Here is a 27,814-nt window from a genome sequence, read left to right as displayed (position 1 = left end):
ATGTATGAAAATTATCAGATAAATGGTTTTGCATTTTAATAAAAATACATCTTTTGGATTTCATTTATGCCATCTGTTATTCTTAAACGTGATTTATTTAAGCTAACAGCTAATAATACGACGTAAGATAAAACAATTAACAACAAATAATGTTAAACAAAGAGATATAGAAACAATGTTTTTTTTTTTGCTTTTTACTATCGTAAAAATTTCAAATTATTCCACTCATTAGGCCGAATTGATTGTGGACCAGAATATAGATGGTTTGGTCCCATATATCCTGTATAAGGTTGAATACGAACAGGTATATCAATTTGATCTGTATCAAAATTTAGTTTTGAGATATAATAGAGATCTTAAATTAGTCACCGTAAGATCGTTCTTTACTCGCCCTGGTCTAATAAGCATAATTTTGTCATCACTGTAATTATCAAAGTAGTCAATATTTAAATATTCTATATCAAACGGCATTTTTACGATCTCATTGTTAATTTTAACAGTATTTCTGGCTTCTCTAGTAATTCTAACTTAATCGATTGGCAAGCGTATAAATCGATTTTTCAATTTAATCTCTATCTTCTGTAAGAACTTATGTTAAACAACTTTATTATTTTCCGCAGCAAAATTGGATAGAGCTTTAGATACATAATGGTTGCGGTTCTGGCAGACACGATGATGACACCTTAAAAGTAGAAACTTTTTTTAAGCAAATTCCAACTTTATCCATTTATTTTTATGCCATGAACATTAATTTTTCAAAACCAAAAAGGTGAAATATTTTCATGGTAATTCAATTCCTAATTGGATTTCGCTATTTTGAAAAACGATTAAAAATTATCAAATTCATGTTAAGCATGCAAAAAATAGTAAGAAAACATATATTGCAAGAAGAAATTATACCAAGAAATTTTTTGATAATTAATTATTTGTAAAAAATAGAGGGTTTTGCATTCAGAAAAATTAATTGTGTAATATATGTTAATAAATTATAAAAATTCAAATAAAACAGCAAAAAAATAAGTTTGTTATGAAATTCACACAATAGATGAGAGATGTTTAACTGAAAATTTTACCATAAAAAAGTAATTTTCGTGAAAATCAAAGACATAGGGTTTTGAATATAGGCCATCGACATTCAAAGTGTTTACTAAAGCATTGGATTTTCGCACCAAAACTAAAGCTTAGATGAAGAAGTCAATATTTTAGACTTCTTCATCTAAGCACCAAATGCTGAAAATTTTAGTAAAATCAGATAAAGTTTACAGATTGCACATTTTATTTGCAGTTTATAGATCACGCTCAAAGTAGCAATATCTTCCAACAAATCCAAGGAATACAATGTTGAAAAAATCCAATTAGAAATAGATTTTTTTTGACTACTTTGATAATTACAGTGATGACAAAATTATGCTTATTAGACCAGGGCGAGTAAAGAACGATCTTACGGTGACTAATTTAAGATCTCTATTATATCTCAAAATTAAGTTTTTCAAATATAACAACTTTTTTAACATGCTAAACCCATTATAACTAACTAAATGCCAAAACATTTATAAATAATTTTAACTTGTATGTGATTTTGAAGGGTACATATCTGTCATTTATTCCCACTTAGTTGTCGAGTACAAAGTATTTTTGGTACGAAAATTATGAATTTTATACCGAAAAACGCCCAAAATGCCACATGTAGCAATACCAATTTTTAAATATAAGCAATACAATATTAAAAATGAAGAGGTTGGGAAGATTTGCCACACCCTATTTATAGTCTAGACCTTGCTCCGTCGACTACTATTTGTTTTGATCGATGTAGAACGCTTTCTCTGGAATACCCTTCATTTTGCAACAAAGCATGCGATATTGGATTGATTCGTTCATGGCCTCCAAAGAAGAGCAGTTCATTTGGCTCAGAATCCATATGTTGCAGAATGATGTGAAAAGGTCATAGCTAAAAGTGGCCAATACTTTGAATGAATCTATATAGTAAAAATTTTAAAAAATTCCTCAAAATTTTTGATAACGAAATTTAAAGAAAAATTATCAAAAATATTTTTCTTTTAAAATTTGAATAAATTATGAATGATTTATATGAGAGCTATAAGCAATTATGGACTGATCATCAAAAAAATAGGCGACATGTAGATGTAGATGGTTTATGTGAAGTTTGCACGAAATCAGCATAGTGGTTCCGGATAATTTCGTTGCTTAACATCATTCTAAAAATTTAAATTCACAGTGGTGTACTCTGAAGCGAATGATTTGGTGTAACATGTCCGATACATACCAAATTTTCATATCGTTCGATAAAACAAGTAGGCCGCTGTTAACATTGTACTATAAAACTGCTTTTATATTATCAACCGATGATAAACAAAATTTCCGAAAGTACAACTAATATAGTTAACAACGTCGACAAATCAGATTTCGTTCCCGCCGAACTTCTGCCAAATGCAAATGAATATTCAATCCGTTGTCGACAAGGTATTCAAGTCTTACAACCAACTACAAAAATTCGGATTGGCTGTGGGAACGTGCAATGATGATGTCAACAAGCTCAATGAGCGAATTAATTGAAACTGACTGGCGAAACAATGAAATACACATCGATTGACACAGTAATGAACGAAGAACAAGCTTCAATTATGCTACTGAAACACTGAAGGTTGGATCACAGATAATGTTTCTCCGCAACATAAACGCGCCAAAATTATGCAACGGAACACGATTGACCATCAAAAAATGTTCACCAAATTTAATTGAGGCAACAATCATCGGTGGTAGATTAAAATGCGAAGACGTAATGATTTCACGCATACCAAAGATTTTCAACGACAAAGCATAAGGCCAATCGTGGACTATTGCTGGCTTACATTTGGAAAATTCATGTTTTGTATGTGGTTTCCTCCAGAGTAAATAAAAAAAAAGAAACGTATATCCCCTGTCCTTAAGATTAATACATAAATATAATATCCCATTTGCCTTAAATACATCCGTTTCTTTTTTTAAGGGCATTCATGCCACTGTACTTATAGATATCTGATACAACTTTGTCAAATGACCGGGGGAGTCTGTGTTTTTTTTCTTCGACACTGTATATTCAAATCGAGATGCAATATAAAACAGAATTATTGTAAGGGCCAGCAACGCGGACCGGGTTCAGCTAGTATAGTATAAATACTTTAGTAAATATCATTTAAATCAGAGATAATTTAATTTGATGTAACCGATAACAAAATCTAAAAATAAATATGTTTAGCCACTACATAATTTTTACAAAATACGTAAATATACCGTATGTGTGGAAAACAACACATGTGTGAAATTTAAAAAAAAAATTTTAAATAATAGTTTTGTTAAGAAAATGAATGTTAACCAATGAATCAGATTTGATAAAAAATTCTCTACAGTTCAGAACACAAAACTTAATTATTTTCATTATCCACAATATTTTCTAATTTTCTATGTATGTAGTACAAAATCGGTTCTTCCAGTTATTGTAATTTTACATTTTTCATAGAGTGATGAACTCCTAACACAAACAAATGTTGTACACGTAAATAAATCATAAAAAAATAAAGTGGTTTTTCAAGAAATTTTGTCACATTGTTGCCAACTGTATAAAGCAAATTAATGTCAGCAAAGTAAAAAACTAACAAACTCGCTTAATAAAATTACACAAAACAAAAGCGTTAAAATGCAAAGTGTAAAAACAAAAAACTATTTAAAACATACGAATGTCATTCACATGCATTAGCAGAGGATTTTCCCTACCCCACATGTTCAAAAACACGCGGTCATACACAAACGAATCTCTTTTATTTTAACAAATTTACTGTTACAAAGTATAAAATAAAATGAAAACACTAAACATGTGCAGTAGGGTGGTGCCAAAGAAAATAATTGCTGATGTCACCAACTAAAATAAATAATTGATTTATTCTAAGTTTATAAAATTACGCTTATTTGGTTATTAATTTTGTAATTATCTTTAACAATAGCTATCATCTATATAATATGTTTTAAAAAAAATCAAATAGAATTCGAACCACATTGAGTTTTGGAAAACGAAAGTACAGTTTCGGTGAATCTTAAACTAAAATTGAAACCAATTACATTCAATTATCTAGGACAAAATTTAAAAAACTTTTTCCCGAAAATTCGATAGTCCAAATTTCGAATATTTTTAAACTATCATGAGAATTCAGATACAATAAGGAAAGCGCTCGCAAAGACATTTCGCATGATTTTAATATATCATATGTATCCTTTGCGATAAATATGAAAAAAAAGTAAAAGCCTTTGATCCAACTAGCCAAGAAATTTTTTTTTTTAAATAGCCTCCGTTAACAAACTAAACTTTAATTTTAATTGGGAACACCGATACCTTATTTTTCCTGCATAGAAACGGGGCCACCCTAGCGTATATATAAGTTAGTAGTTGTATGATTTTATTTAATTATAACACCACATAATCAGTCAACTGTCATGCACATACTATGTATATAATTTCTATATAAACACCCACAAAACACAACAGATATTTACACTTTTTATAATTATTTCCCCCACATTAACACCAAACATTGCGTTCATATTTAAATATTGCAAATTAAATTAAAACTAAAGTAGTAGCTGTTAATTAACTCACATGTGTTTATTTAAAAAAAAATATATATGTATTTATAATTTAAATGTTTTTATATGTCATTTTAGAGTTCTGTGCTGGGTTCTGGTGGCATAATGTATATAAATGGTAGAATAGTTTCTGGCCCATTGGAATCTCTGGTTGATGTTTTAGTGCCAAAAAATATTATAGATTTGGATAAGGTAAGAATGAATATTATTTAATAAAATTATACGTATTATTTTTTAATACTATTAAAACATATACAAAATTAAAGAAATGCTGCAGATTTGCATATAGGTGAGGTTTTGATTCCAAACTCATTAATGTTATATCGTTTATATATGCTACCAGTTCTATTCTATCAAGAAAGTATACTACTTTGGTTTTAAGGCTCCCGTATTGGACTTTTTACTCTATCGCCAAGCTCAACATCTAGAACTATTTTCCTTCATCTAAAGACCATACGCTGGAAATATAAGTAAAATCGGCTAATAGATTACATATGTATATATTTTGAAGTTTTGGATATGGGTAGGAATATTAAAAAAATTTAACAAAAATTAGTTTTTGTACTTTATTTAACCATAGATTTATATAAAATATAATAAGTATAAAAAATGAGGGGTTTATACAAATTTTTTTTGAAATATTTGTACAAAATAAATTTATTCAAAGTATTCGCCATTGTTAGCTATGACTTTTTCCATCTTTCTGGCAACATATGGACTTCGAGCCAAAAGAACTGCTCGTCGATTGAGGCCAAGAACGAATCAAGCCAATATCGCATACTCTGTTCCAAAGTGAAGCGTATCCCAGAGAGAGCGTCTTGCATCAATCGAAGCAAATAGCAGTCAGGCGGAGCACGGTCTGGACTATAAAGGGGGAGAGGCAAGACTTCCCAACCACTTCATTCCAAATACTTTTTAACATGTATTGCAGCAAGTGGACGAGCGTTATGATGGAATATTACGGTTTCAAATATGGGCGTATATATTATTCAACAAAGTTTTTGATTTTGCAAAAAAAGGTAAAAAATTGTATGTTTTGAGTTACAAAACATTTATTTTGATAGATATCCAACTCACATCCACTAATTGCCCAAATATGTCTTCAAGGAAAAATGCTACTGTTTGGCCAAAATGTCAAATTACCGATGTTGTTGAAAATTTCATTCCGATCAGAAGACATCGATTTCAAAAGTTGATTCACTTAACATGAAATCCCCAATATTTATACGATTGTTTTTTCAATTTTCTCTTATAGTGCAAAAAATAGCCCAACTTTAAATAAAAATGTAATTCGAGCTAACTTTTCAAAACCCTTTATCATTTTGATAAGTTAATGGTGAACTTTCATTTCCCATTGGAATTGTTAGTTTTTGTTGTTGCACAGTGTTATTAGAAAGTACATTCTCAATTATAATTTCCCTAAAATTTAAAATACTTACATACAAACCACGATACAATAATTGTAGAAGGTAGAATCACTAGGGAGAGTATTTATCCCTATAACGTCTAACTTTGATTTTGATTTTTTTAATATTTTCTTTTGTTTGACGTTAAAAGAATTGTATAATGAGAATTTATTTTCTACTGAGTGTACCTTATATTGCTGTGTCATGATACAAACATAAAAAAATTGAAAAACAATTAAAGCAGGCATCAAAAATAAAATAACATTAAAATTTCTCATATTCAAATTTAAATAAAAAAAAAATTTTTAAAATTAGTGTTAGTAAGTAGTAGTTTGACATAACAACGAAACTAGTGGATTGTGCCATGGTTTGCACTACAATATTCAATAACTAAGTGAGAATAAATGAAAGATATGTACCCTTTTTTGTTATTAAAAAGAAAAATTGTCTAATTAATATTTATATAGAATGAATTTTTTTGTTTTACAATAAAATCTAGAAGGATTGAATACAATTATTTAAATTTTCCATAAACTTCGACATAAGTCATTTAAAGTTTTATGAAATTACTCACTCTAACAGATTCAGTACAATTAAGACCATAACTGATTCAGTTTCCCAAAGAAGGCTAAAATTACATATTGATGGTTGATCGGAAATCAAATAAAATATGCAACTTCTATATGAGGGGCTTAGAGCACAAGGGGTTCAAGTGCCTTTTTTTCTCAAATTGAGTTAACATATGGAGTTAGTAGGTGAAGTTCAGAGAAGTTCATAGCACAAGAGTTGAACGTGGGATTCTCATCCGTTAGCGAGATATGGAGAACAATTCTAGCACTTGTCATTAAAATACCTGTTTCGGTTGGAGCACAAGGGGTACATCAGCACTTAAACCCCTTGTGCTCTAAGCAAATATTAAAATTCATTTTTCACATGGACTGATTTAGTGAATTCAGATAAGTGATCAGCTGAAATCTAGCGATTAATTCCATCACTTGTTATCAAAACACCTGTTTCAAATACCTTTGTGGATTATTTTCCAAAAAAGGAAAAGTAACATAAAATAATGGAATCGAGTTGATTTTTTGTTGATTTTTTATTAGTTATTAAAAATAAGTGAATCTGAAAATAATATTGACGAATTTGCTCATACAAAGATGATCTTATGAATGTGCAAGAAAACTTCACCAAACTAAATCTGAAAGCTAGAAATGTTGACCGAGTCGTGTAGTTACTACCAAAACTTCATCCAAAAAACAGCGTCAAAACAATAATATTCCAGAAATTCAAGAACCTACAGGATCTTTGCTATATACCACCAATTTACCATGAATGGTTTAAAGCACTTCCTCACGATAGAATGGAATAAATTCCGGAAAGAATCGAAAATCAAAGTGAGGATGACCCCGATGATGTCATGGAATCTGATTATGACGACTAAAAAATGAAACAAAGAACCACAAAAGCTTTTCTTAATAAAATGTTAATAAAAAAATTGAGTTTATGTGGTTTTCTTATCAGGTAATTCAGAACTTTGAAAAAAATTAAAGCACAAGGGGTATAAGTGCGACTTTCCTCACTTCAAAGGTAATTTTTGGGTATTTGTATATGTAAAATATGGTATTTTTTTATCGTGTTAGATTAAAATATATCTCAGGATCTCTATTAATTGAAAAGCAATATTCCAGATATCATCTAACATTTTTTATTGTAAATTAACTTTATTCTCATTTTTCTCATTATTAAACATTAGTCACTTGAATCCCTTGTGCTCTAAGCCCCTCATATGTTATATGTTATCAAACTTTCAGCATTCGGTTTTTATATGACGGAGAACGCCCTAGACCTCCTGTCGAATTATTCCAGAGTTGGGTTGTTCAGAAACGAGCAAATTCAATTGAACAATTCTGTCAAGTGAACAGTGTGAAGCTGTTCAGTATTCTTGTTCTTTATAGTTCTTTTTATTCACTTTATACTTATTTATATGGCAATGAAATTGTTTGCATTTTATTTAATCACCTTTTAGTTTTCTTCATTATTAAAAATTCTGCCAAATGTGTTTGCAAAAATAGTTGTCACCTGTTCGTTTTGTACGCTATCTGTAAATGCATTCACAGAGAAATCATTCGATCATTTGGTCCAGGCAAACACCGCAGAAAAAATCTAATAACTGAAGCCTCGCAAACTGTGCAATCTGTGCATTTTTACACTCTCGCAAATGAAATGTCAAAAAATGTATGGAAATTCGTTTGCACAACTCAGATAAGTTTGCGCGACAATTTAGACTTGCAAACTTGAATTTATTGTGCATTTGATGAATCAGCTGCTTTTGTTTACTTTTATTTATAAGAAATAAAAATCAAATAAAATATAAAAATTTTGTGCATGTGAAAATTGTGTAACTTTGGAACAGAATGATTGTATTAAATGACATTGTGTATGAAAACATTAACCAACAGCTAGAACATAAACAAAGTCCTCCAAACTATGTATACCACCGTTTGTTCCAAAGATTTAACTTTCATTCAACATTTTAAAATTAAAATTTATACAATTTGAAAAAAAATTATTAAAGCTTTTGTTGAATTTATGTATTTTTATTTGACAAATATAAATTTTCTGTATAAACTTGCACAAAATTGAAAAGGTGGGTTCATGAAACATGTCGCGCAAATTTGCCCATTTGCACAAATGGGAAACTTAAGCGTTTAAATGAGTACCCTTATTATGTATTTATTTTGTTAAATTTCCCCTAAAACAATATGCAATAAAAAGATTATAAAATGTTCATATAAATATCATTGTTATTTTCAAATAAATATCAATCATACGTTCTGTAGTTAAAATAAGTAAAATTCTACTACAGTACGTATGATTGATATTGAGTTGAAAATTAAATAAACTTTTTTGATATAACTCATACGAATGTGCAACTTTTTTTTACACTCTACCACGATTCGTAGTAAATGAGGATATATAAAAATGGGAAATTCAGTATGTAACATTTAGAAATGTTTGTGAGCCTTTCTAAAGTACAGCATTGAAGTAATTTTGGATCAAAAAATTGACAAAAGCTGTTCAGTAAAAAATAGCTATTGTTTACAATGTGGAAAAAAGTCGATGTAATAAAAGATAAATCAGAAGTGTGGTTGTATGTTTTACATGGCTTAAATTTAAAAGAAGAAACAGTATATTCGGCTGTACCGAATCTTGTACACCCACCCTCACTGTGTGCTATTTATATGAGGGGTAGGGTGACTTGTGGACCAATGCCCACAAAAGTTTTAGAACTTCTTTATGTCCAATTTCATCACAATGTTATTTACTATAAGACAATTTTGCATGTTCAAGTCATTTTTTGAGAGGGAGTTTGTATGGGGACTAGAGGTAAATGTTTCTGACATTTTAATAGCGACTATTTGAAATCATGGACCGATATTGCGCATTTTCACTAATATAAAAACCATATCAATAGAGGGTATTTGTCGTAAATTTCAGCCAGGCAGACAGACGGACGGACATACCTAGATCGTCTTAGAATCTTATGAGGACCCAGGATATATATATAGTATATATACTTTTTGCTTCTATTACCAATATATCGCTGTGTTACAAACGGAATAACAAAGTCAATATACCCTCATCTTTTTTGAGGATGTAAAATGCAGGAATACTTAACAACAAAAATAACAAAATCGAATATTTGATTGATAATGATGAATGTTATTCAAATAATGAAAAAACTAAATTTTAAATCAGAAAAAATCTAAATCTTAAATATAAGAAATTAAATTTATATCATAGATACCTATATTTTGCAAAGTTTTATGCCCATCTCTTTAAAATTTTTTGAGATAATCTTAAGTTGTTTTGTAGTTTAAATCTGTAGAGTATTTAAAATTCATTATCGTCAAATTTTTAACTTTTACTAGTTTTCAAATAAAATTTTCGAGTATTTTTTAATTGTCTGGCGTTTGGCAAAATGTTAAAATAATTGTTTAACGTTGTATGCTAAATTTGTTAAATTAAAACAAAAATAAAGTTTCGAACAAAGTTCAACTTTTTACAAAGCTAGCACAAAGTACTATGGCAAAAAATCATAGTTACTTTGGTCATTGAACTTCTAAAAAAGTTTACTTTTATCGTAAAAAACTAAACTTCTTTTAATTAATGGCTAAGAGCAAAAAAAACTGTAAAAAGTCATGTGTGAAATATGCTTTTGATTTACCTTTTTTTCTTTATTTCTTTATTAGCTAGTATTTATCACATTTATTTTTACCCCTTTTATTTTCTAAACTCATTTCAATTGAAAATTATGGCAAATTAAGCACAATGAAAATTTTACTTTACTTTTATGCTCACTTTTATGAGCTATGTAGTTTTTTTCCTAATAAAGTAATGAACTTCTGTTCATTATTATTTTTTTCTTACTTGACTGTTTAAGTTGAGCGTGAAAAACAAATGAATTAACATTTCATTTGTTCTATTTCTATATTATTTTATATTTTTTTTTGTCAAAAGGAAATGCATAACAATATACTTCCTTTAATTTACATAAAATTTTAATTAAAAATTTGTTACAATATTGTTGCTCCCCTAAGGATATGAATATGTTGAGTGGATGTTTTGTTTTTTATATTACTCAAAATAATGGAATACAAAAAAAGATACATAAAAGTAAATGTATGTAAAAAAGTCTAAAAATTAGTAAACCGTGTTAAAACATCAGTTGCCTGCAGCCTTCAATTAAAGCGACACAACAAAAATATCACTTTGTGGAAATATAAAAATAAAATTGTGTATATGTATTATTTAGTCAATAATAAAGCAACAAAATAAATAATAGAAATTTATAGATACATATTTATATTTAGCTTTATTTTAAATATACCTAAAGACATCTAGTAAAATTAGTTTTAATTGTTATGAAAATTATTTAATTCTATTTAATAAATAGATTCACCAAATTCATAAACTTAAAATTATATCTAATAAATGCAACAACACTAAAGGTTTAATGGTTGCATATTTTATTTGTATTTTCGTGTTTTTAGTCAATGTTAAAAAAAAACAAGTAAGAAAGTATGGTCGGGCTTGACCGACCTACACCAAGTAAATGAGTAAAAATATTTTTCTTTTAAAATATCAATAATTTATATTCGTGAGTGATTTTCGGAAGTGGGCCTTATATGGGAGCTATGACCAATTATGGACCGATCACCATGAAATTAGGTCGAGTGATTTATGTCTATATGAAAGTTATTTATATTGAATTTTGTGTATATACCAATATTTTTAAGTGATTTAAGCACGTTAAAGTGATTTTCGGAAGCGGGTATATATGGGAGCTATGACTAATTATGGACCGATCGTAACAAAATATGGTTGCATGAATTTTGTATATATACAACTTATTTGGAGCGAAATTTGTGAAGATACATATATAAATTAAACATTTATGACCCATAAAGTCCAATTTCGAGAGGACATTTGTATGGGGCTAGGTGAAATAATGAACCGATTTCAGCCAGTTTCAATAGGCTTCATCCTTGGGCCAAAATTTTGTACTAAATTTGATCGAAATATCTTCAAAATTGCGACCTGTACTCTGCGCACAAGGTTTACATGGACAGCCAGCCAGACGGACAGACATCGACTCAGAAAGTGATTATAAGTCGATCGGTATACTTTAAGGTGGGTGTTAGACCAATATTTTTGGGCGTTACAAACATCTGCACAAACGCATTATACCCTCCCCACTATGGTGGTGTAGGGTATAAAAAGCAGCCAAATTACATCATCTGTGATCGAATGTGTTGTCGTATAGAAAAATTATTTCGATATCGTGATTATAATACCACGTACAATGATATCGAATGCCTTAATCTCATTAAAACAATTACGACAAATGTTACTCGACTAGTCTTTAATAAAAAAAAATATAAACAATAACCCATTATAATCATTATGAATTCGAACATTTTGGAGAAGAAAATCGGTAAAAATAATATTTTGGTACTTTTTTTGGAACCATAAAATAAAAATAAATTTCGATTCGTATTCTTTACAGCTCAAAATATATCAAATATGATTTCGGTACTTTTTGGAAATTCGAGGCTTTAAGTGAAAAAATTGTATATTTCTCTATATATTGACATGGACATATACAAGATATTCATAAGCTGTCATTATGTTACTTAAATTTATTTGAATAAAATTTCTATCAACTCAAAGTAGACAAAATAGTACCAAAAATTAATACAAATGGGATTTTAAAAATTGTCTTCTACATTAAATAACCGGTTGTTATTTGGAACTCGTGTACGTAAGGGTAGATTGAGCTTAATCCGTGTAAGCAGTTTGGTACTTTTTGAAAACGTATAAAGTATGTTGTTTTGAGAACATGAACCGTTTAACCATTTCAATAATATCTGTGAAAAAAAAAATCGATAAAAAAAGGAGTATTTTGATATGGATATTGAAATCGAGTAGAGAAATTGGTACTTTTTCTCCTAATAGAACCTTTTTATTGAAAATTAGCTGATATGTTTCTGAGTGAATTGCAATTTAAGAATAGGATGCTTAAAAGTTTTAAGGTTCCATAAAGAGTGAAGAAATATTACTTTTTCGTTCCTACAATGGTACTTTTAAATTTTTCTGTATTTCTGAAAGTATTTATCGAATGTTTTTATGCCTTTCGAAACATTAGTCATACATTTTTCGAATTTTCGATGTAAAATACAGCTGGAAAATTTGAAAAAAGCTTTTTCCAATAATATAATGTTTTAAAGAGTTATGAACTATTTTATAAGGTATATTTTTCTTGAATACTTCCTAACCGAATTCCTTACAGTTCGACTGCCAAAATTAGTGAAAAAAGATATAAAAAATTAAAATCTTTCGATATTTTAAACATTTTTTTACAGTTTTTTCGGGTTAATTTGTTAATTTGATTGTAATTTGTTAGATTGTTGTCAAACTCAAAAAGAAATTGTAAAATCATTGGAATATACTCAATCAAGCAAGGAAATTATGTACCATACGAATTGAAGCCGAAAGACCTTGAAAGACGATTTTGCATGTCCGAAATGCTGTTTGAATGCTATAGAAGAAAACCATTGTTGTAACGAATCACTACTTGTAATAAAAGTCCATTACGATAATCCGAATCGTAAGAGATCGTATGTGAAACCCGACCAATTATCCGAATCGACACCAAAGCCAAATAATACTATGTATTTGAGGAGACCAAAAGAGTTCTATCTATTATGAGCTGCTGATAGCTGCTGGTCAGACCATCACAGGGAAGCTTTACCTCACCCACCTTATAGCAAAGACATTACCCCGTCCTGTAACTGTTCGATCGATGCAGAATGCTCTCTCTGGGTATTCGAAATTGGCTTGATTATTTTTTGGCTGACCAGTTCTTTTAGCGCGGAATCCATATGTTGCAAGAAAGATGGGAAATTGTCGTAGCTAACAATGGCCAGTAATTTGAATAAATTTGAATTTTACAAATGTTTCAAAATAAAAGCTGAAAATTTGAAAAAAATCCCGCATTTTTAAGTCAAATTAAGCATAATTACGCAAGTTAGAAGTCATGAGGGACCCCTTACGGTAATTTTTCTTTATTCCTATGGTAATTTTTGAATAATTTATAATAATGAAACTGAATCCTACATGAATTAAAAATTCCCAAAGGAACACTCAAAAAACCTTTTGTTGCTTCTAATGGTAGCTTTTGAATTTTTCTCTAATAATGCTCTAGGAACATATTTGTTACTGCTACTTCTGTATATTAACAAACTTGTCATTTTTCCATTTGTACTTCATTTACCAACTTATAGACACGTTTATGCTTCATTAAATTTTTATATAAAAATTCGATTTTTAATTCGAAGTGTAAGTGGTAACAGATTATAGTCCCTTTTCTAGTTGAATCTCTGTTTACAGATTTATAGTCACATTTATGTTTCAGCTAATTCTCATTTTACTAAGATTGGGCGGCAAAGTGCACCGGATTAGACACTGATATACAGCTACTAATCCCAAAATTTTACATATAAACATTTTTTGTTACCGAAATTTCACTAATAAAGACTAATCGATTTGAAGTTTGCGAATTTCGGGGAAATTTTATATTTGGGATAAAAATATATGTCGTACCGTATTTTCTAATACTTAATTTCAGATTGTTTCTCTTGAGTTACTTCTTTATGAGTTTATAATTTAAAATCTATTTGATGTTTGAAACCTTTTCATATTTTGGGTTTCTTTTAACCGATTCAAATGAGCACATGGTTTGTGCTGACGACAATAACTGCAAATTAGGTACACACTAGTTAGATTAAAAAAGCTATCTTAAATTAAAACAGTCTATCTCTTAATGATGTAATGAAACTACAGTTTATAATATTACGGAAAATGTATTAAAATTTCACACATATGCTTTCACCCCACAAACAAACTTAATTAAGTTGCATTGGAAGCAGCTTCTATTACAAATTTCCTCTCATACATGGCTCTTTAGTAAATATTGGAATCAAGATAAGCAAAAATACACTGTTTCAATTATTAAAAAATCTTACATTTTTCCCAACAATTTAATACATATTTAATACCTTCTATTATGCCAGAACTCCACCAAAAATGCTTTCAACACTTATACCGAAACCAAATCATTTATTTATTTATTTAAAATTACAGTTGTAATTTTTAATTAACAATACTTAACCACAAAGAAACAAAACCTAGAAACCATAAAATATGCATAAAAATGTAGCCAGCCAAGCAAAAAAACAAAAAACGGAAACATTTTTATGGGTAATTGTGTTAAAACGGAGATAAAATTCTAAAGATTTGCCACAAACACCCCAAAAAGGCAAACAACTATAAAAACTCAAAAGACCAAAAGCAAAATATTAAAAAAAAAAAAATAGAAAAACATAAATTAGTTGAACATTTTACTAAGGACAAGTACTAAAGAAAATAATTTACTATATGAACTCTTGCCAAAATAGGAATAAAAATATATAAGGGAAAAACCAAAGACCAGGCATAACCAATGCCAAAGATTTTTTCCCATAGTAGATACATACATAGTGCGAGTAATAGTCAACTTCACACTTGCTCAGAAAAATGAAAAGGGGAAATCCTGCATACAGATACTTAACCCAAACTAAACTGGCTACAAGCTGAAATAGAAGTTGCTAACGATTAAAGTGGAAGCAGACAAAAAAGGAAACAAGTGTTAATAACTACATACATTTATAAAATTTTACATACATACATACTTTGATGAATATATTTGTACATATATATAAAGTTATAACACAGACTAATAAAATGGTCCATTTTAATAACTTAGCCTAATATTTCGGCATAATAACCTTATTTGACTTATAATGACCCTGAGTGTTGAGCAGAACATATTTAACCAGAGTGTTAAAGTGTTAATAATTAATTTGATACTTTATAATGAAAAGGAAAAATTAAAGAATAAAACTGCTACCTTGGCATAGGTCGAACTGTTTTTTACAAATTATTTTTTTTGGACCATCACTACTTATATGACCCCTAAACAAGGTATTGTTTGTGGACATGAAAAAACTTCTGAAGGAATTTTATTGGACATACGGATGGTACGTCTAAAGAACGAATTTTCAGATATAGCAAGGAGATTCTTACATCTTTTTTAAAAATGGAAGCATTTGCATTATTCTTTCGACACTTGAAAAATGTTTATAGCGCAGCTTATATCACACTGTATTTTAATGCCTAGAACATTAAGAACAGCTGATTATTTGATATCTACACCGCCCATAAATACAAATAAAGCCACAAGATTTCTAATATGAAACTCAATATGACTTCATAAATAGGTTGAGCCAATAAACAGCTTTAGATCAAAATATATGAAAAACTTTGCTCGAACATGCTTGAACATGAATCCTAGTTGAATTTTACCGATGATATTTTCTAGAAATAAAAATATAAAATTTAAAAAATCTGGTGAACCACATACATGTTATTATACTATATACCTGTCACCAAATTTAATTACGTATGAAGTAGGGTGATCGATTCTTCGGCATTTTTTAGAAACAGGTTTTCGGTTTCTTCGAAAAATTGCAATTTAATATAAACCGGTTTCGGTTTTTTAATCATAACCGGTTAAAAGGTTTTTTGGACAAAATATTAAAACGCTTAGAAATAAGTAGAAAAAGTTTTATTTATTAAAATAATAGTTATTAAAACAAAAACTGTTCATGGAAAAATATAACAAAAGAAATCATATAATTATTATAAAGAATAAACATGTATTCTAATAACAAAAAAATTGCCTTTAATTATAATTTTGATTACTTTTTTAACCTGCACAAGGTCTTTGGGTCATATTTGACCTGGAGCAAAAATCCTTAATTTTTGTTACGCACAATTAAGTTAAATGTTTTCAGAGCTTTGGTAGCACTAATATATATCTATCTCTTTCATCATACCTGCTGAACATTAAACATGTATGATTCCCCAGTTCGATACCAAACCTATGTTTTTCTTATCCTTCATAAGGTCTTCGGCTCAAATTTGACCCATTTTGATTTTTTTCAAAAAGTGAGTGGTTGAAATTTTATGACTTATATATAAATATATTTTCTATTTGGGTCAAATTTGACCCGAAGATCGTTAATGTCAGTAAATTTCAACCCTTATGAAGGCTAACATAATCTCTTACTAATAAAACATAGTTTAAATTCCTTGGAGTATATTGAATTTTTTTAATTTAAAGTTTTTAATGCACTAAAACTCATAAAAACACACTTTTAGAAAAAACCGACTATTCGAGGAAAAGCCGGTTTCTTCGATATTCGAAATGTGCGCTTTTCAAAAAAACCGAAACGGACTTAAACAAAAAAGCCGATTATAACCGGTTTTTAAAAACCGGTCAACAGAAAATTTGACGATTGCCAAAGAAAAAATAATTGAGCTAAAGGTTTTTCAGGATTCCTCTTGAATTACTTTAAAAACGCCTTAGAAATTTTGTCATTTAGTTATTTAAAAATAGAATAAAAAACATTATCCGGAAATCTTTCCAGAGCAAACAATATTGCTGCGCATTATCTATAGTCTAATGGCCTCAGAGAAAAAGATGGCGCAGGCCTGCCAAAAATATTTTAAGATCAAAAATTGAAGGCACTACTCCATGAAGATTGTCGTCAAACTCACCAAAAGCTTGCATGCTACTCAATCACCAACCTCAAAATGTTTGCAAGCAGCAGGTATCATTCAAAAGCTGGGAAATTGTGTACCATACGAATTGAAGTTGAAAGACCTTGAAAGACGATTTTATATCTGAAATGCTGCTTGAACGCTATAAAAACAAACAATTTTTGCACCGAATCATTACTTGCGATGCAAAATTGATCATATATGTAGCACGGCCAACTAGCCGAATCGACACCAAAACAAAATATTCATGGCGCTAAGGTAATGCTCTGTATTTGGTGGAACCGAAAGAGTTATATCTATTATAAGCTGCTGTAATCTGTACCGAAAACAACTGATTCATTTGAAGCGAGTATTAGCCAAAAATGCCTAGAATATGCCGTCATGGGTGAGAACGTAATATTCGATCATGACAACGCTAGGCCACATGTTGTAATACCTGTTAAATAGTATTTAGAATGCAGTGGTTGGCAAATTTTACTCACCCGTCTTATAGTTCCGATATTGCCACTGTTTGTTTCGTTCGAAGCGGAATATACGAATATACGAAATTGGGTTAAAAACCATAACAAAATAACACAAATAAAATTAAAGTCTGCACAAATGCACTTTCTCATTATCACACGGTTAGCCCTAGAGCTGGAATACTGGATATCTTTTGTTAAGCTGTTAACAAAACCCTATGGCTATATGGCAGCCAGCTATGGGAAACAGCCTTATCTTCTAATACCGAAAAGCTACAAAGAAAACATTCAAGACCCTGAAGAATAATAACAGGTGCTTCTTGGTACATTAGAAATCGTAACAAGGGACCTTAATGTTCTTGCACTACTGGAGGAGATCAAATTCTCTACTTTAAGCTTCATAGTAAAGTTACTAGATCATCCAAATCCCCTTGCTGGGGAGTTTCTATCCTCTGAGGGTCACAGATGCCTTCGAAGAATGGAAGCCTTGGATGTAGCAAGTTAATCTTATTAAATAATACTTTTTGTTGGATTTTGCTGTGGCAAAAACAACTTCATTTATAATTAAGTTTTTAATACTTATTATGAAATTCTAAAAAGAAAGTTTCAATAAAAATCTAAAATGAAAATCTACTTGCATATATTTAGATATTTAGGAGTCACAAGGCTTTCGTTTTTAAGTAAGGCTTTATAATGTTATGGTCTTGGTGTGTTAATTCAAAGTCAATTTGAAAATGATCGTAAAACGAAGTTTCTAATAAAATTTTCAATGTAACCAACTTGGGATAACATTATAACAAAGTTATTGTCTTTTTTCATTCAGCTAACTTATAAACAAATTTGTTTGACTATTCGATTAAACAATTAATTTGTTTATTCAAAAATAAAGTAATGTTATTCAATCGAATATAAAATTTATTTTTTTCTTGATTATTTTAACAACTTTTTTCGAATAACCACCCTCAGACGAATATAAAACTGTCCCTTGTTCCTTTTTTCAATTGGCAATACTTTACTGCACAAATGGCCTAAAATTCGAATTGTTCATGAATACTGAAATATCCTATATTTTAGTTTATATTATTTTGTCTAGTAAACAGATTTTGTTGATAGAGACATCAGTTTATATACGTTAATCTCATTTAACTCGGTTTGGCAGTTTGAATATGAAATTATTTTATACAGAAATACTGCCATAACTAAATCGATACAGAATTTCATAATAACAAAGAGTTGGATAATAATTGGATAATAATTCAGGCACAATTTCTCAACAAGATTGGTCAAGAACTCTCTGAGTTAGAGGCGGTCAAAATTTGCCATTTTGACCAAACAGGTGTTTTTTTGTTCTCATCCATATAACTTATTACTAGGGGGCGGATTTATATGCAAATACATGTTTTTTCTCGAAAGTCCAAATACAATGTAGACTAATTATATATCCCAATCACACATTTTGCTGTAAAATGGCATCGATTTGATAGGGCATATTTTCGCATATTTTATTGATAATGCATATTTTGTTATATTTTACTTCAAAATACATATTTATATGCATATTATCCCATTTTTTAATAAAAATATTATTTTTTGTCGTCAATGGGCAGTATATTAGCTCAACAAAAAGATTTTTTTCGAATTTGTTATAGAAATAGCATCAAATTATCATTTCAAAATTTTTCTTCAAAAAAGTTCAGAGCTTTTTAAGTATCACAAACATTCCTATTTGTTTTCATTGTAATTTCGATTTACAAGAGATTTCGTTACCGAAAAATTTTGTAATTTCACATACACAGTTACCGGTCTTCATAGTCATTTATTACGAGCTGAAAATTAAGGTTGGATGCTACTTTATAGCACGATCAACATTTTAATGATTTTAAAAAGCAAGTCGTATGGTGGAGGCTTTAAAGATTCCGACGTTAAACAAATATTAATCCCAAGATATTAGAATTAATATATCCATAGTTTTGTCAGAAGAACAATTATAATTTAATTTTTAGTATAATTTCAAGAATCCTAACTGCTGGGAATTTTGTTGTATATTTTTGTATATGTTATATTGAGCGATCCATAGTTAATTATTTTATGTTTCTGCACAAAAAAATAAGTGCATATTTTTTAAATTTTTAGGTCATATTTTGATTATTTTGAAGCATATTTTAGGCGCATATTTTCCAATAATAAATGCATTAAAATCCGCCCCTACTTATTACCTATTGTTCTTAGCAAAATGTGTCCCAAATAGTTAGATATCTAGATAAATTGAAGAATCTTTCGAAAAAAAAAATAAAATAAATAAAACAAAAATTTACATTTTTTCCAAAATCAAAAACTTGTATGACTTTTCCAAAATGAAAAAAAATCAAAACTTTTATGTTTTGAGTTGATTTTGGATAAAAATGTCAAAAATTTTGTATTATTTTTTAATTTTTTTTTTTTTAAATGAAGAAATATGTGAAATATGCAAATTTCTTCCCGATCGGAAGACATCAATTTCAAAATTTGGTTCAATTGACATGATATCCCCCATATATGTATCTTCATTCACCAAGGATACAGAGTATTCAAATACTACAAAATACGCTAGAAATAATAATGAAATATTTTTTTGTGTAACTAACTCTCTTTTGACAGAAATATAATTACACGATTAAATAAAATCCACAACAATTTAACACTTATTTATTCAATGCATGCTAATTAATTTAACATATGTCTTAATAATCCATTTGTTTTCTTCATTTATTCTAGGAATTTATTTTTTCATTTTTACTATCATCACGTTTATATTTACGACCCCATGAATTGTTGGGCAAACTATTATCCTCAGTACCTGATAGTGAATCATTAGAATCATTGGTAGCATTATTAGCTGAATGGACAAATAAGTTTCCCTATGATTATCGCGATGAACGTATGATGAGCCATGTTAAACATATCGTTGCCAGGTGAGTAAGCAACTCATGTTGCAAAAACAACAAAAAAAAATGAAGTAGAAAAATGCCACAAAGATAGACACAATTTCATTTATTCACTATTTAAGTATGTATTGTGCTTTTTGCTGTTGAGTATTTACTACTATTTAATAGTGTGCGTATTCTGCCAGATGAATACATAAGTAAACAAGAGATATAGTGTATTAGGATGGACCTTATATTGAATTTTATAAATTTTCGGCGTTGCCAAGGTCTAAAATTATTCAGCGTCATTTAAAAATATGAGCCAAATCGGATAAAGTATTGTAGGTTGCACAATTTATCAGTATTTAAAAAAAACATAAAAAAAATAATCTTGAAAAAATCCAACTAAATACAGTTTCTGTGTTTCGTTTGTCCAAAAACACGAAATTCAAATAAAATGCGAAATCTAAAAACGTTATCCGATTTGTCTCAATTTTTCAGCATTTGGGTATATCTATCACCATAAATCAATAAAGTTCAAACTAAGGACCACCCTAATTTGTATGTGGCTAAATGTATTTGTGTTTGGAAAGTATGAGATTTGATTAAATTTTCTTTATACTCAATTGTATGGTTGCTATTTTTGATGGTTTAACCATTATAATGGTTACATTTTGTTTGATTATAATTTAACTGCCATTCGCAGATGTTCCAATACACGTTTAGAAGCCATTGTTTCGGAAATATTGAGTGCCTTGTTAAAACGTTTGACTGATTTGGAAAGACATGAAGAAGAATTACGCTCCTGTCAAACTTCAAATAATGTTATAGCAACAATAACAACAACAGCAGCAGCCACAACAACAGAAAAGGTAAATTGAAATTTTGTAAATTATATTTGATTATTCTATAATTACATTTACGATTTTGATCCTTAAACAATAATAATACTTAATGTTTTCTCGCTAGTGGGAGGCCAAACTATTTGAATGTCCTACATCTACACAATATGCTCAAATTCTATGCCGCATAGAAAAAAAGTTGGCCAAACATATTGGACCGGAGGAATTTGTACAGTGCAGCAGTAATGTCTTATTAGATAAACAGGTAAGTGGTTGCTACTTTAAACAAATACTGAACTATTTAAGACTAAATAAATACACATTTTTAATTCGGTATCAAACTCATTACCATTATAAATCTGGTTTCATTTTCCAACATAACTCATGATACATTTTAATATAAAATACTAAATAAAATATGGCATAATACAGCAATAATAAATCCCCATTATAACGATGACAAATTAACTTCATACTTTAAATTAAAAACATTAAAAACAATTAAGTCCAAATAAACTCAGTAATTATGGCATTTATATGAATACATTCAACATTTAAATAATACTTTTCATGATTTCATTTTGCACATAAAACTCAAAGTTAATGACTACTACACAAAAAAAAAGAACGAATCTTGTTTATAAAGTAAAAATATTTTAATTAAAATGGACAATATTTCTTGTTCTTTTAATTTTCATACAAAGAAGTCATTAAAAGTTATTTATGCAACTTTTGTTTCTGTGTCTTTCTTTTTCCAAAATTTGTTTGTTAATTTAAAATGCAGAAAAAATGGGACCAACCATCATCCTCGGGTGGACCACCAGGCGTACAAGATCCCAAAAAGACATGTAATTTGGAAACATATCTGGATTGGTCAGCACGTCTACGTTTATTTGTATGCAACGAAATACTGCAGGTAAGTAAAAAACCTTAACAAATATATCAACAACAACAACATAATTTGTTAAAAAAAAACATGAAAATATAAGAAATAATGAAAAAGGGATTGTGGAGAAAAAAATAAATTTTAACTAAATTAAGTAAATAAATTGTATGCCTTGAAAATTATTTTTTTTACGGTAGAAGAAGATTAACATGTGTAAGGAAAGTAAAGTAAAGCAAATGGTAATCATTAAATAAATAAAACAGATGTAGATGAACAGTATATTGTTACTTATAGTAAATATTAGACCTGACCTCGTTTTGCATCAAACAAAAATATATATTAATTTCTTAAAATAAATTATGATTCATTTAAAATACTATTGGAATATAGTTATTTGTTCTAGACAACTTAATATTTAGCCAGATTTTCGTATTTTTGTTTGTCGCTCATAACTCTTTGTTTTTTTTGCTTTTTTCTGAAACACTAGACATTTTGCTTTATTGATAATGTATGTTGAATTGTATAATAAACTGGAATTGTGTTAATGATATGAAATAAATTTTCAAAATTTTATTAAGGCCGGGTAACTTATCAAAATTTTACACATAGTTAAGGCTAATCAATGTTAAAAAATATATTTAAACATTGATTAAGCATTAATTATGTTTACAATTTTGATAAGTTACCCTGCCTACGATTTAATGTATTAAAAACTTTAAAAATATTCAAAATCCAAAAAAACTTTTTAAAAACAAGGTTTTAAGAACTATTTTAGAAGACTTTTTACATTTAGACATTGCTGCAAGCGATCTGGGAAGCTTGAAAGCTTACTCCATGCTTTGTTAATTAACTATATGCCCTACAAGTACACTGCGTGAAATATCATATTTAATATCTAGCTTTATAAAAGCACAAAATTAGTTTTAATTTCAAAACGGATAAAATTTGACATAGCTTTGGTATTTACCCGGGCAATCCCAGTTTACATACAAGTACAATGTTCAGCAAGTATGATGAAAAGAGACAGATATATATTAGTGCTACCAAATATATATTGTAACTAAAGCTCTGAAAACATTTAACTTAATTGTGCGTTATATTTTTCAATGAACTGTTTATGTTTTAATCACTATTATTTTAATAAATAAAACTGTTTTTCTTCTTATTTCTTGGTGTTTTAATATTTTGCCAAAAATATGGTTAACCGGTTATTATTGAAAACCCGAAACCGGTTTATATTAAATTGCAATTTTTCGAAGAAACCGAAAAATGGTTTCAAAAAAATGTCGAAGATTCGATCACCCTAGTATGTACTCACAATTCCAGTACCGTATGATTATTGTGACATCAATATATATTTTTAATTAAGTATACGCATAAGTTATTTTATATAGCCCTAAAGTATGCAATAGATTTTATGCAATCCGTAATTAACCACTTTGATTGGAGAGTATGAGTAATATTTATTTCATATTAAATTTAAATAATAAGTATACGTTAATTTTAATTCATGTTCGAATTTAAACGATTTTGTGTGGAAAATTTATGAGGAAAATCAAATATTTTGGATACACGTTGAAATTTAATTCACATGACTTGTATTTCTTTTAGGTTTCAAAATTAAAAAATTCATATATAAAAAAACTTACGAGTGCGAAATCTTAGGTTAATTTCATACACATATTAAGGTTATATTTTGAAGCTTATAAGAGATTTTAATTAATTTGATAACTTTACTAACAGTTTCTAAATTATAAAATTGATTAAATCCAACATAAATTAGAGTCAATAGATTTTAAACAGTTTTATTCTTAACGGAAACTTTAACGAAAATTTGACAGTTTTTTTATTGAACAGTTTAAGATATATCTTAACACACGAACCTCTCAAATTTTCACAGAATGTCCTTAAATTTGTCGAGAGGATCATTCACAGATGTCTTTAGGCTTGGCTATCATATCACATGGCTTCCACAATATCTCACAATTTCAACATATACTAAATTACTCAGCTTGTTAAATTTTTGACAGGAGTCAACTGACAGAAGCAGTGTTGTCCTTTCAGTTAAGAGTCGGAGAATTCAAAAAGTCACGGAATAATGAACCCGCCCTGATACTAAAGGCACAACACATATAAAAACTTGGCGTTATGATCATTATGTATACATATGTATATTTTATATGCACATCTACATAAGTATAATCTTAACTTAATGTGTTATTATTTACAAAACATAAATGTTTAAATAGCACATAAGGACTGATATCGAAAAAACCATAACACGCGTTTTTCATTAAAACTGTTTGTTAAAAAAAGTAAAAGCCAATGCAGATTCCTTCTAACAATCTAGAGGTTAAAGACAGAGCATGGAAATTGAAGTTACATATATTTTATACAAATAATATGTCTGCTGCAAAATGGATGATAAAACTTATGTATGGACAATTTTTCGCAGCTTCAGTTTCAATATTTTTATGCTGCTGATGTTCGAGTGAAATGTAGAAAAATTTAGGATCCAAAAGCAGAAATTTTTTTTACAAACTGTATACAAAAGAGAATGCTTTCATTCAAAAGACTTCTTAATATGCCCACTTCTTTTTGGCCTGATTTGTCATCCTGTCACTATGGTAAACAAGAACTGTATTATTTGTACCAAGAGAGGCAAATCCTCCAAACTGCTAGGAGCTAAGGCCAGTGGGGATATATTGAGATCTTGTTAAAAGAGAATTTAAGAGCACAAAATAGGTGTCCAAAAGTGTTGTAAAACGGAGATGGACTACCTGTTCGAACAATGTGACAGAAAGCTCAATAAAAACCTTAATGTAAGGCTTTCAGGAAAAGGTTCATAAATTCATCACTATTGATTAGAACTATATAAGTTTTTTTTTTGTAAATTGCAAAAATAATTTCAATCAAATGAAAAATAAATCTAAACTCTAAGTTTAGTGGTTTCATTTTTATGAAATGTTGAGATTTTTTCGATCTCAGAATGAATTAAACTTTTATTTTAGGTGGGAACATCTACATCCATGTTTGGGCCACCCTAATAAACACACGTGTATGTAGTAGTTTAAGTTGTAGTTTTTTATTGTATATAAGGAGAGAAATAAAATCTACCACATATCAAGATAATCAACAATTCCTTTTCATATGCTGCTTCAAAAACCATACCAAATGATATATATGAAATATTTCGTACAGTAGTTTCGACAGCAATTATTATACTACCAAAAGTTTTTGATGTTACACATCAATGTTTGAAACTAGTCTGACATGCTAAGTCTTCAATAAATGATGTTATAGATTACATGCTTATATTTACGTCTGTTTTGAAACACAGATCATGTAATTCACCCGAAATGAATAAATTTATATTTCCTCATAAATTTTGTCCACTGTACTTACATTGGACACTTAGTGTCACACGACAGGTACTTTTATTTTCCTTACATTTGTAACACTGACACCGATATACAAAATTTTCACAAAAATCTTTAACTTCCTGTATATAACTTCTTTATGAACTTACGAGTATGTTAATTTATTCATAATGTGTACTGAATTTCTGACATTTATGCAAGTATGTCATTGAATTTTAATAACAAATGAAGTGTGTATAAGAACTTTGTCAGTGGACACTACTACCATTTGACAACTCATTTTTGCAATAGTACAACATCCGCTTCCTTTAATGGCTTTAACATGCAACTAAAGCAAAAAGACACACACTCAATGTGAAAAAATCACAACCTTACTTATCAACAATTCTCATCAGCAAATTTTTTTTTCTGTTCGCATTCCATTTATTATTTATCAAAAAGAAAAAAATAACAGAGAAGAAACTTAAAACTTTGTCATCACATGTCCATTCATGACTGAATGTATATGAGCTGTTCCTAGAAATAATTTGCCTACAGGCACGTAACTTTACTGTAAAACAGGTAAATATGTATTTCCGGTACAAGTAAAAGATTCTCAAATCTTACTTATTGTTTGGTTAACAAATTTCAAAGTTGGTTTTTTATTTCATCATGTTTTTTGGAGCAATTTTTTTAATTAAAACTGTTGACTGTACGTGTCTATTTGTTGCTGTTAAGGTTTACAAATTACCGAGCTACATAAAATATTTATGAGGAAATGGTTGCCGTAGATTTCTGTATGACAGACTGAATGTAAATTAAGCAATTATTTAATTAAGATTTTTGGTGACGAGCAAAGCAATACTCTCGTTGTTTGGTGGAGTTTGATGAACTTTAGAAAGATAAATGGCGAATGTAGTTTAGTGAGCAGGGGTCATTGACCAATATATCTATGTTTTCTATAGCTTTTTATAGAGTGACAGTTATTTGAAAAACTGAATGTGCATTTTATGATACTAGAATAACATTTCTGGTGCTTGCATTTTCATGATCTGCTTCCAAATTCATCTGCTTGCATTATTATTTTACCAGCCCTGAACAAAATCTGATCCGTGCTACACTAAAGCTGTTCTTATATAGAAATAAGGTACGAACATATTTACAATTTTACTCGATTACTTCGTTCCTAGTTCTACTAACTTTAGTATTAACAACTAATTGTAAATTAATCGTGTAAATATGAAAAGGCATCAAACATTTGTCTAACTAAGTTTTAACAAAACTTTTTGTAAATAATTTAACTTGCGTAAACTATAATCCCTATAAAATGAATTTATTCCTTCATTATTCTCCAAAATACTTCATCATATTTCTAACTATAAACAACTTTATCAATATGAATGTTTCGCAATCAACAACACATAGAATTATGTATGTTTGCATAATGATTCACCGCAACTGCCTGGCATCATCTTCTGTGCAAGTATTCTACGCCAAATGTGTATAATTCAAATTCATAGAAGGAATACTTCAATAACCGAAACTTGATTTGACTGCTTGCATTATAATGAGGGGAGGGAAAACGAAAACTAATTTACGTATCTTGCTTACTGCTAAACTATTCAATATTATTTTTAGTCGTACATTCCTTGGAGCTTGTTGCCAACATATGGAAATTTTAGGAAATTTAAGCCAAATATTGTGGTTTTTATTATTAAGCGAACAATATTCGTATTGCGTTTAAAATGTTGTTTTCAGAATTTTGGTTTGAAACCATTTCATCGAACTACATTGAAAGTGATGAGTTTATGCATATGAAGCATCAGTTACTACAATAATTCTTAAGTATTTTTGTGTGTGAATAGATGTTGGGTATCCGTAAATAGTGTGTATGTATATGGACAGCAATTAGAATTTCCAAAATAATGGTAAATAAATAAACACTAATTACTGTACAGTGTACAGTGGGTTAGAATCAAAATATTTTGAAAATAAATCTAGCATTTGATTGATATAAACACGTAGTTTCTTAAGTTATTTACCGGGAATCCTAGTATTTGGCATTGTCGTAAAAGTAGTTAATGATATAATACTAT

General features: G+C 29.0%; 1 protein-coding gene across 1 annotated transcript in view; it reads left to right on the top strand.

Annotated features, from left to right (window-relative positions):
- The window catches only part of LOC135950371 (uncharacterized), a 165,560-nt gene that overhangs the window by 17,188 nt on the left and 120,558 nt on the right, over positions 1-27,814 (top strand). Inside the window, exons 3-7 of the mRNA XM_065499918.1 lie at positions 4,714-4,827; positions 20,483-20,679; positions 21,338-21,503; positions 21,601-21,738; positions 22,258-22,389. Of these exons, the coding sequence (XP_065355990.1) occupies positions 4,714-4,827; positions 20,483-20,679; positions 21,338-21,503; positions 21,601-21,738; positions 22,258-22,389 (747 nt within the window). The remainder of the gene's footprint in view (positions 1-4,713; positions 4,828-20,482; positions 20,680-21,337; positions 21,504-21,600; positions 21,739-22,257; positions 22,390-27,814) is intronic.

This window comes from Calliphora vicina, chromosome 2, assembly GCF_958450345.1.
Source record: "Calliphora vicina chromosome 2, idCalVici1.1, whole genome shotgun sequence".
In the NCBI taxonomy this organism is placed as follows: domain Eukaryota; kingdom Metazoa; phylum Arthropoda; class Insecta; order Diptera; family Calliphoridae; genus Calliphora; species Calliphora vicina.
Note: the sequence above shows the minus strand (reverse complement) of the source record. Positions and strands in the feature narration are given on the sequence as shown.